Genomic DNA, 12,292 nt, shown 5'->3' with positions numbered 1-12,292 from the left:
AAGGTCGGCATGCAAATTAAATTGAGTTTCAATAATCGCACCTATCTGACGTCTCGCTTTATAATTAACTCAAATTTAACAATACAATACAATTACTCTTTATTGAACACCAACACATAGTAAACAGTATACAAAACACAGGTAAGAAATGGAGCTTTTCCAAGGTAAGTAAGGCAATAGCAATACCATGAAATCGATGATTCAAAACTTTTTATAACCCCATAAGTCCTGGATTCTTAAAACATATAGTGCTTGAGATAAGACCATCTTGAAGTATGTAGAAACACAGACACCGTCCAAGTAATACATTTAAGTAGTAGTGGCACGCAAAGAAATAAATTGACTCGTGCGTGATTCCTTTTATCTTACTCACTACAAACTTTAGTAAAATACATATTTCTGGCTGCTGCGATTTATCTTGGATTCTTGAGGGCATTGCCCCGAATGCTTTAATCGCAATGCACTATGCACATCCAAGGTCTATGTAGTTCGAATACAAGCCCAAGTAAACATCTCTATCACCCACCACGGACTTTTCTTGAACTCAAACAGCAAAATGCGATAACCAAGCGTGTAATGTTTTAATACATCGTTAATCGGCACATTTCAAAGGAGAAATATCTGCCATAAAATATTTATTCTGACAACCTTCTGCGTACCTATTTTGATTGCCTAGATTCACACAAATCACCGATTTTACTTTTGTAACAGGTAACTGGCCACCTGGCAACATGCAAGATTGACCAGTTTAAACCGATTAAAATTTAACATGACGAAAATTTATGATAGGTGTACGCAAGATAGGTCAACTGCCGTCATCCACTTAAATACAGGTCCGTGCATATCACTTTACAAACACAACTTAGACTAACACTTCCCGGCGTCCTTGTAGTGTAGGGCCTGTACTCCTGCGCCTGTACTCCTGGTCATCGAAGGTAGATCTGTAAGGGTTCGAGGGTCCTCTGAACTCAGGTCTTCGCTCAGGCCACCGCCTCCTATTCCTGTCTTGGTACGTTGCCCTTAAAGGCCTGCGCGGCCGGTACCGCGCACTGTAAAACGGTAGAAGTCTTTGAACTACAATTGCATGATTCATTAATATTAATCAACATCTGCTGGTATGATAAGCAGGTTTTAACGAACACGCACTTGTTTTTTAGAAGTGCAAATTGCGTAATAGTCAACATTGTTTCATGATTATAAATACTTATTATGCATTTTGTCGCCTTGTTTCCGGAAAAAGTTATTGGGTATGCTTGATAATTGCTACCTACTGCATTTTTCATTGCATGCAATGACGGTGCTTTAGCCAAATTAAAGTTGCCTACGAATTTTTCAATGCATTGCAAACTTGTTATTTTTTTACGCAAAGTTAGTACTTATAATCATGTGAAATCAGTGATTTTTTCAGTAGCGGTCTATATATAGGTACTTGAACCTAAAAAAAGGGTTAATTTTGTGTAATTTGGCCGCACTCAACTCTATTTTTAACTTAAGATGGCGAATCACATAGTGATGGTTTTAGTTAAAAAATATCTATCAATATCATCAATATGAAGAGCTACGTCGTTAACTTGTGTTCTTCTACATAGTTTCCTCATTTCTGACTGGATACCGTAGAGATACATCAAGAATAGCTCTTTCCTTTACTCTTTGTTCTTATCTCGCTACAAATTCTTACATTTTAGGCCGCTTAGAATGCGGCACTTTCTTGCTAGTCCTGTAGCCTTCGGGTCGCGGCCGGTAATCGTCCTCGTCATAGGCTGTCCCCTCTTCAAACTCCTCGTGCGACGGCCGCGTGTGGTGGAACACCGGCCTTATCTGATGCACAGGAACTGGGTAAGGCTTTAACACTGGAACCGGTACCTAAAATGTATGTTAAAACGGCTTTAGTATTTTTAATGGGAAATGTATGTATGCACGTAACTAAACTCTTAACTGTACGGAAATAAATCAAAAACACAATTGACAAATATTTAGATCTAGACACGCCGTAGCGTGTCAAGTCAAGTTCAAGCTAACAGAACTGGCGAGCAGCACCGTGTGTAATACTTTATTAGTTACTTTAAATCTATGTTTTTTTATTTGTTTCATTTATTAAAATTTGTGTAAATTAGATCTCAAAATAAACCTAAGCTATTCATTCAAATTCATTTTTGTACTTATAAAAGTTTTCAGTCAGTCGGTCAGAGCATTCAGAGTGCGCTCGAAACCTACTAAATAGCCTATACATGTCACGCATACAAACATACAAAAAATAACATATATATCATTTAACTGTACAATACTATATAAAATTCTTACTCTTTACTCTAGTAAGTAAGTAAGTAAGTTTGTTAGTTTTATGCTTTTATTCTTATATAAATTTAAAATAATAGATGGCACGCTTTTATTGGGTTGTTTGTGTTTAGCAATCATTTATTATCAGGTAGTATTAAGGATTAGCATAAGTTAGAGTTAACAAATTCCCTGATGGCTCCCGAGTTGACCCGCCACCCCTGCCGTAGTATGTAAGAAAACTGTATGTATAAAAAGTAAAAGGGAAAACTAGAATAATAATTAAAAGATGGGTGATCACTGAAAAAAAATTATAAACGATAGAAAAAGAGAATAAAGAAAAATAAGATAAAAAGAAACAATAACGCGGACACCTCAAAATACGTATACTCGTAGCATAAAGATACCGATAGCATAAGATTAGCATAAGATATAGTGTTAGCAGCTAGGGTGGAGGGTGAACTTGGGAGAAAATCAGAATTATAGGTAACAAGATGACTTAAATTGCAATAAATAAATTGGTTAGAATCAAATCAAATCAATATCTGTGGTAGATGACAGGGGTGATGAGAGTGAACGGCAGCCACCAGTTTCCGGTGGCCGTTGGTCTCTCATCATCTTTAAAACAAAAACAAAAAAAGCTAACCTAACCTAACCTTATCTACAATAACTGCAAATCGCGGTAGATATGAAGGAAGAAAGAAAGAATACTATGATGAATGAAAGTACGAGAGGTAGCAAAAGCGAGAACTAGTATGCAAGAGACAGTTAACATATCATGTCAGAGGTAGCAGAAAAAAAAACAGGTTAGGCCATGTTAGGTTAGGTTTACAAAAAAAGGTTAGGCGATGTTAGGTTAGGTTTACAAAAAAAAGGGTAGGTTATGTTAAGTTAGGTTATAAAAAAGGGTAGATTAAGTTAGGTTGGGTTTTAAAAAAAAGGTAGCTTTTTGCATGTTTACATAACTATACCAAATTTTAAGTCAATCCGACTACTGGAAGTTGGTTGAATTTAACTTGTAAGATTTGAATACAGACAACGGGACGGGTGAAACGAAATAAAAGCTTGTAAAATCGAAATATTATGTAAGTTCATACACACGAAACTGCAAGAAGCTAATCTCATGGAAAAAATGTAAACAATTTAATACTAACATATTAATATTACAAATCGAACTCAGTTTTTTTTTTCATGATTTACATAGTTTCTCAGTTGGCTGATTTTTTAAATTCTCAATTTTGAAATTACAGATATAATGCGGGGGCTTGGAATCAAAGCCAGTTTCTCTCAATTCTTCTACACTGACCCTAGCGATTATAGGTAGGTAGGTAGGTACAACCCGTGGCACAAAACTGAAGCGGTGACCGTTCATATCTGCATATTTGACAATCGTGCACGCCAATCAACGCTTACCATTGCCATTTGCCAGCCCCGCCCGCCCCGCGCATCGCTAACTCCCCCTCGATACCTTATTTTTTTGTACTTCTGCACATTAAGTCACCGCTAGACTTAAGTGCCGCGGGCTGTACACCAGTTGTAGGTATTTCCTATGTACCTACTAGTCATTCAATTCTGCTTTATTATAATTATATTAAACGAGGCAACTTAAAATTAAAATAGTTTAAATTTCTAATAGTTAATATCGCATCTCCGTTATCCATAAGCCGCACCACACCCTTTTTTTGATTCAATTAAAATATTTCTAGTCTAAAGCAACACGAATAATAGACATTGCCAGCACATAATTCAGAACAGCAACGCTTAATCCCAGTAAAAAATGTTTTAATTAATTACATATTCAGCAATTTTTGCTTGTATCATATTACAAGCATTCTATTGTGACACATCTTGATAAGCACAACACGATTAAACTGACAACTTCTTATACAGGCTTTACCCATTATATTGGTAGTGTGCCACACGAGGCCTATCATTCAAGACTATCTTTTTGTATTATAATTTAATGTAGAATTTTTTGCACTATAATGTAACGACGAGGTTTGAGTCATGAACTGTTTCAAATTTTGTCAATTTAAGGGTTAATCAAGGCTGCTTTGATTATTTATTAATAGTTTTTCAATCTATTATTATTTAAGAGAGGTCTTTGTCCAGCTGTAGGCCTCAAATGTAAGCTAAGTAATGATGATAAAAATCTTTTATCAATAAATACCCTGATGGCACCAGTCATGGACAAGAACCAATAATGTCTTTTTTTTCGGTAACTCAAATTTTACTACTTACACTAATAATAATAATAATATAATGCAATAACACTAATAAAAATAATAATAACGTTCAGATAACTGATGATGAATCAAATAAAGTTCATGAATGGTAAGCTAGAAGGTATTGAATCCTTGTTGTCCATTACTGGGTAGGTACTACTGTGCTTAACTTAACCATGATTGGTGACGGCTCTCGACATAATGATTCAAAACCTTGTAAAGAAACAAGAAAGTTTTCGTACAAAACCCTCATCATAGTACTCTACATATAGGTACACAACAAGTATTTATGGTTAGGTTAGTTTAATACATACGAGTATAGGTAGAGTAATTCACGATGACGCGTGCCGTGGTTCTTATTACAATGTGATTAATGTCTAATTTTGACAAAATCACGCGTCTTTCTGGATGCCACTAGGTATAGTTAGGTTACGTTCAAACGTATGTACACTCCGTGAGCTCTTAAAAAAACCTTCGGATTTTAGAAGTATACTTCGGGTATTGACGATGACACCCGATCGTGCGGTTCTGTTCTGTTATCAACTCGCAAAACTTTTCGAAGTTACCGTAAAAAGAATAACCATCAGTACAAAATAAACCTTACTGTAATAATATTACGCTTATTTATCTTTTTCTAATTTTAATACAGTATGACTTTTTGTCATGACACAAATAAAACAAAATCAGCATTTTCGAATTCTTCCATCGCTTATTTAAATAGAGAACAACCCGCCTTCACACACTACTTTTGTTTGGAAGTATATAGAGCTGTTATACCGTGTCTACTTCTCTTGGCTACTCGTATGTCAAATAATTTTTTTTGGTCTGCTGCGTTAAATATCTTTTTAATGTACTTTTCGAAATCCTCGTTGCTTCTATAACTGGGTCTTGAACCTCATTAAAATATTTACAATCAACACATTTCTTGAAACTGTCAGCTTCTTATAAAAACAAATATATACATTAGAATTTCACGTTATTGGCTATATTTACAGAAATACCCTATTTAAGTTGACCCCATGGAAATCAATATACGACAAATAAGTAAGTGGTGGTTTCAACTGCTCTATATAAATCACTGAAAACACAACGAGTGCACTCTTCGCGTGATGGATTGCTACTAAGTCAAAAAGACAATTGTCATTTCCTATTACGAATCCTTACGATTTCCCCCGAAACCCGAAGGTTTTTCTAAGAGCTCACGGATTGTAAGTAATTTTAAGTACCTATTTAGTCAACTTCAATACCTATTGAAAAGTAGTGTTAAATTATAAGCAGCGTCTGAATATTTGTGTAAAAATAGTGCCTCTTTTTATACCCGTAAAAGTTGGAGTAGAAATAAAAAATACAAAAATACTCCAAAAAACCAATCATAGGTTTATTTTTAACAAAATTTGGTCTTGATCATTATCAGAATTGATTATTTATGAAATATGTATTAGTAAAATTATACTAAATCTTAAAATATTAAGGGGCTGTTTCACCATCCATTAATTAGTGTTAACTGACGGTTAAATGTGATGCCGTCTCTATTTGTTTTCTTCGAATAGACGGAGACAGCATCACATTTAACCATCAGTTAACACTAATCAATGGATGGTGAAACAGCCCTTAAGTATATCACAACGTAAATATATCGAAGCTTATGTACCTATTTTGGTAGAGTTAAATAAGAAAAGCTAACCACAAAGGCAACGCATATGAAATATAACATAACCGGGCAAGCACGATTGTTAAAAATGCGTGTTAATATTTATTAATACGTGTATTAAAATATATAAGAACGTCGTATAAGTGTTATTATTATTATAAATGTGTTAGCTAAGCCCAGATCTTTCTTCTACATTATAAACAAATCCACGCACTTATGAATAACATATTTACATGAAAGAAAAGATATAGTACTTAATAATAAAAAGCATTTAGTAAAATAAGCATGTACGTTATAATTCAATGTATTTCTATTATGAGTTATATACGTATCAGTATCAGTAACAACTGACCTTTTTTTCTACTTTTACCGGAACCGGTTTTTCAACCGGATAAGGAACTTTTTTATAGACCGGATAGGGCACCGGTTTTTCGATCTGCACGGTCAGCTCTTTGACAATTGGTACCGCTACCGGCTTGGGTATCGGGACTCGCACCGGATACGGTTGCGGCACCGGCACTATCACGGGTCGTGGGATTTCAATCTGTGAAGTATGTTCACATAAGGCTGCGTTTCCACCAGAGATGTGCGTGGATGTGTTGCAAGGAACATGTTTTTCATGAACCAATAGGAACGCTTCATATACCTAGCCTCGCTCCACGCAGCTGTTTCCACCAGAGCGGTGCTATGCAAGAATAGGTAAATGAAGCGTTTCTATTGATTCATGAAAAATAATTCCTCGCACATCTCTGGTGGGAATGCAGGCTTAATCTTCTTAGGTATATATTTAGTTAGTGTTTTTGAAAACATATCTTTTACGACAACTTTAATATTTTGTGCCCTTACAGGGCATCATGTCCTGACTTACCTATACATATTTTATACCATTTTAATTGCTATGTAGTTACATAACTTTACAATTACTAACTAAATAAATTAATATTCCTGAAAATAAAAAAACATTAACTTTGTTTTTTTAGGACCTTGCACATTATGTTTTCTTTCTGTGCATCAATTTTAACTTCGACATACTTATTGCTTAATAATTAATTAGCATTTACCTGCAACTTTGCACAAGTAAACTCTTAAATCTAGAAGTTAAATTAAAACCATGGGATTTTATTTAATTCCCATGGGAGTTTCATGAATTATATAGCCATTCCGTTCTGGAATACACTTCGAGTTGTTTACGTGCAGTTTTCTGTTTTATACAGTTAATATTTAAATATTTAAACTTATTATTTTTATCGCCAAAAATAATTAACGGGCCACGTTTGTATAAAGAGTGAGTTTTTCCTCTTCTCTGAGTTTTTCAACAGTCGGTGACCATACTATAAATTTTTGATTAAGATACAGAAAATAGTTCTATACCTACAGGAAAACCTAGTCTTGGGTGTCTAAAGCAAACCTTCTCTGCCCTCGCGATTTTAATGCGCATTTGTTCTATTTCTTTCCTGCATTGGTGCATGGTCACGGACATAAGCTAGCAGTAGCGTAACACGAAATTTTTCATTAGGCAAAGCAGTTGCTTAATTAAGTCAGTTGACATAATTATTTATTATTAATCCTTTTAGTATTTTGGGCTTGGACCCAGTATGACGCTACATACATAACCCTGAGTTAACAGTTAACTAGGAATAGTAGTAAACCATGGTCGGCTCATGTCCACCTCAACCTCTTGAGGACCACCGTCAAATTTCTATTTGTCAATCTATTGTGGATAACTTGTTCTCTTATTGATTGCACCAACACATGTTTAATAACGATAGTATATAGTTGTAAGTTATCTACGTAAGTATACTTACCAGCTATTAATCTTGGTTATATATTATTCATTTTATATTTATTTAAATACTTATTATCTTGACCACTAGTACCTAGTGAAAGTACATAACTTAAGGCAGCTAATGTTCCATAACGCAGGGCGATGGACTTGGACACCACTAGACGTTTATTAACCTAACCATTGATTTCCCTGTAGGTACCTTACTTCTGGTGCAATTGCTAGACTTTAGTTTCACTTTCATTGAGAAGTAACACGATATTACGAAATTAAGTTCAGGACTATTAACTCTATATGATATTATAAGCAGTATAACAAGAGAAATATTATCGAATCCCGCTTATGTGAGGCAGACATTGTAATCCTGTATAATCTGTAAGTAAATCATTTTATTGATGTGACGTATACTTAACCTCGAAAGTCGCTACAGTCCTTAGTATTTTGTCACAATATACAATACTTATAACAGTTTCAAATGTTCCAAACAGTTGTTTTTTTTTTTGAGATTATGACTTGGTTACAATTTGTTGAAGTTATGGCTTATTAGGGGTAAGGGCTCCTTTTGAGCTTGACTATAAAAAAGGTGGACCAAGTTTTTAGGGTTCCGTAGCCAACGGTCTGTCTGTCCGTCCGTATGTCAGAGCCACTTTTTTCCGAAACTATAAGAACTTGTTGAAACTTGGCAAGAAGATGTATTCTGTGAACCGCATTAACACATCACATCTGACATGTAATTACTTTATTTTGATTTTGATTGTGATAATGTAATTTAAAATATTGTTGTCTTGTTAATATGAAGCCTTGAGTTATGAAATAAATATTATTATTATTTTTATTATTAAGATTTTCACACAAAAATAGAAAAAAAAACAATGAATTTTGGGGATTCGCCATACTTAGAACTGAAACTCAAAAACATCATCAGACCCATACGTGTGGGGTATCTATGGATAGATCTTCAAAAATGATATTGATGTTTCTAATATCATTTTTTTCTAAACTGAATAGTTTGCGCGAGAGACCCTTCCAAAGTGGTTATATTTGTGTCCCTCCCCCCCCCTGTAACTTCTAAAATAAGAGCATGATAAAACTAAAAAATATATATGATGTACATTACCATGCAAACTTACACCGACAATTAGTTTGAACGAGATCTAGTAAGTAGTTTTTTTTAATACGTCATTTACTTGCTGCTACAGAACCCTTCATGGGCGAGTCCGACTCGCACTTGGCCGCTTTTTTTCCTTATTCCTGTACAAAATTTAGCTTTAAATAACCACGTTCAGAGATCGCTCTGATTTTCAAGTAAAATTTTTTACAAATTTACAAAGTACCTTTAACGATCAATTTTCGAAATTATCACGAGTGCGATCTATAAACTACAATATAAAGTCAACGAGTACTCATAGTAACAAAAATACTAAAATTGCAAATAACTTGACGTGTTGAATATGAAGTAGTATACTCGACTATCTATAAAACTACACACGGTTTACTCCTAAAGAAACTGTACCGTGTGTTTAGTTTCATGATTTCTCTGGGCCGCACGCGCATCATCTTACCGCCTACGGCAGGCGAGAAAATCAGTGCGCGACGCGTGGTACCAGCTTTTCCGATCCGCATTCTTTTAAATGCTTTTTGCTGACTAATTAGGTACATAAAATTATCCGACTGAATGTAAAACTTGGGACATCTAACTCGAACGTTTATACCACAAACTCCATGATATTATTAGTACCTACTTATTAGTACCTACCTATTAAGTTATTATAAATTATAGCTTACCGCGTATGGCTTCGGTATAGGCACATGCACAGGTTTGGCATCAGATGCATAAGTTTCGAAATCACGGAGTGTTTCCTTGTATTTCGATTGCAAATAAGATTGCTTCCATTTCTCGACGAGCTTCATATAATCAAATTCATCAGACACATCATGGAATGGCTTATAAGATGGCAAGTAAGAAGGGTGCGAAGTATCATGGGTCCTGAGACCTAGTAAATCTTCTTCAGATTTGAATCTTGTGAGAGATACATCTTTAGTCCAATCATTTGGGTTGTTTAGTTTCTGTGGTCTGGGTTTATTTTGATAGAGCCACTCACTTGGTTTTCTGTCACTGTATTTGCTTGAGCTAAATTTATGACTGTAAGGTTTTTTTGGTATATGAACAACATCATTAGTAATTTCATCGCCTTTGAACGGATAACTTAACGAATGATGCTTATCATCGTCTCTAAACGGAGAGCTAAACGAATGATGCTGGTGTGATAAGAATTCTGGTTCTTTAACATTACCCCAAATAGAGCTGGTGGTTGGGGCACTATTACCATATAAATTTTTAAACTGATTTATGTAGTCATCAGATTTGAACAAATCTTTATATTTAGATTGTATAGTGGAATAATCATCTTCATAATGCGCTTTCACTCCGGGTATCTTCTTAAAGCTAGAGTAATCTGTCCCTGGAAAGTTGTTGTAAAGTTCTAAGTTATTGCTAGCTGAAGCTTGTTCCTCAGAATGACTGCTGAATGGTTTCTTCAATGTGCTCGTATCAAATTTGAAACTCATATTACTGTAATCGGTCGAATATTCGTAGTTTTTTAGAGGATTCCTCCAGTTTTTGTTAGAGCTGTTGTATGAGATTGAACTGAGTTGACTGTCTGAGTCCCAGGGGTTGTGTTTTATTTTATCTTTAAATTCAAGATTGAGTTTTCCACTCTTGGTGATAGTTTTGGGAGTAGTGTAACTTATAAAATTATTGGAGTAGTCATGATGTGTATATACATTCGGCCTCGGATCTTCTTTTTCTTGATCTTCCTCAGTAACTTTGTAATTATTTTTATATGTCTGTGGCGGATATTTGAAGCTACTACTTTGGATTTCACTATCCTTATTTTGTTTATTTTCATATTTTTTCTTCTTCGTAACCGATTGAAATGTAAGGGGTTGTAGTTGAGGCCTCTGTTGAGGTTCTACCTCTGTAGGATAATATTGCTTATATTTTGTAAAGTCGATTACCTTAGGAAAATTAAATGAAATGGTATTATTTGAAGTGGGCTTTACAACTTCGTCACCAATTTCAGTCGGTGGATAGGTTGGTGCATAATTAAAGACATTCCTAATGGTGTTGGCTGACTCACCGTAAGATGTAGGCTTGTTTTGAGTAGGCTCTGCTTCCTTGAAATTTAAATATTTATTTTCACTAGGACTTGAAGGTCCACTACTGTAAACATTAAACGACGCCGTATCATTAAATTGGTTTAAGTATTTATTTTTATTTTTGTTTCGGCCCAGTTTAGTACCATATATGGGAGAATTACTTTCTTCGTCAACGATTTGCTTGTACTTCTCTTCTGGTGAGTCGTTTTGTCCGTTATCTTCATTGTGATCTAAGTTGATGGGGTTGTAGTAACTTGCGGAATTATACTGTAGTATGCTTGGTTGGGCGTTGTTATCTTCAACAATACCGGTAGCCTGGCCCTCCTGCGTTTGAGATCCGAATCCTGATGTTTCTAATGATGATGGAAATGCCGGTGCGTATAATCTTGTAGGTGTTGAATCTTGATTAGCATTGCTCAGGTAATTCACGTAGTCCGGGGAACTGGGCACGAACCCATCGTAAGATCCTACGTCGTTGAATCCAAACGTCGAGTAGGAAACTACACTGGGTTTCGGGCTGGTGTCTTCTTCGGGTTTGGGTTTGATACGCCTAGTCTTTTTAGCGTTGACGGTAGTAGAGATAAGGAGTCCAATGAGCGCGACGCGAAAAATTTTGTTGGTCATGTTGGGGCACTTAACATTTTCCGAGCGTTGCGAGTAGTTGAAGTGCCGGGCGCGACTGACGTGGGGTAGGACTGCGCCCGGTGCTTGCCCGGCTCCCCGTCCTAAGAAAACGAAAGCGTTCACGGTTCGTAAACGCAATAAATTTCCCCGGCTAATTATTCTTTGACAACGAAGCGGGTTCGATAATCTTATAATTCATGTCATGATAGTTGGATATGTGCAATAATTAGCGCATTTGATATGTGTATTAGGATACGTGGCTTCCGCCTTTGTTTATTGAATTTCTATTTAATTTTATTACTTTTATTGTTACAAGTATTTCCGTAACTAGGGACAATTGATTTAATATTAGGAACACACATCCTACTAATTAGATGTTTGGATGTTTGTTACTCAATCACGTCTAAACCGCTGAACCGATTAGATGGAATTCGTTATACAGAGAGTTTGAGTCTTCGGGAAGAACATAGGATAGTTTTTATTTCGGAAAAATGCATAGTTTTGCAGGATAGCGATAAATGAATACTACGCCGACGGAGACGCGGGCAACGGTAAGTGTATAATAAAACACGGATC

General features: G+C 35.5%; 1 protein-coding gene across 1 annotated transcript; it reads right to left on the bottom strand.

Moving 5' to 3' along the window:
• Positions 1–381: 381 nt before the first annotated feature.
• Positions 382–11,750, bottom strand: LOC141433707 (uncharacterized). The gene is made up of 4 exons (XM_074095802.1): positions 9,719–11,750; positions 6,503–6,694; positions 1,679–1,863; positions 382–1,049 (listed from the first exon to the last, which is right to left on the bottom strand). The coding sequence occupies exons 1-4, from the start codon at positions 11,714–11,716 to the stop codon at positions 863–865; spliced, it is 2,562 nt and encodes an 853-aa protein (XP_073951903.1). The 5' UTR covers positions 11,717–11,750; the 3' UTR covers positions 382–862.
• Positions 11,751–12,292: the final 542 nt, after the last annotated feature.

The sequence above is a fragment of the Choristoneura fumiferana genome, chromosome 12 (genome assembly GCF_025370935.1).
Source record: "Choristoneura fumiferana chromosome 12, NRCan_CFum_1, whole genome shotgun sequence".
NCBI classification, from domain to species: Eukaryota; Metazoa; Arthropoda; class Insecta; order Lepidoptera; family Tortricidae; genus Choristoneura; species Choristoneura fumiferana.
The sequence above is the reverse complement of the archived record's forward strand: the minus strand, read 5'-3'. Positions and strand labels throughout refer to the sequence as shown.

Bases quoted from the DNA above. Each gene is read 5' to 3' on its own strand.
- LOC141433707 (XM_074095802.1), bottom strand. From the start codon at position 11,716: ATGACCAACAAAATTTTTCGCGTCGCGCTCATTGGACTCCTTATCTCT. The intron at 6,695-9,718 runs GTAAGCTATAAT...CATACTTCACAG, and splicing joins CTATACCGAAGCCATACGCG to ATTGAAATCCCACGACCCGT. The intron at 1,864-6,502 runs GTCAGTTGTTAC...CATACATTTTAG, and splicing joins CGGTAAAAGTAGAAAAAAAG to GTACCGGTTCCAGTGTTAAA.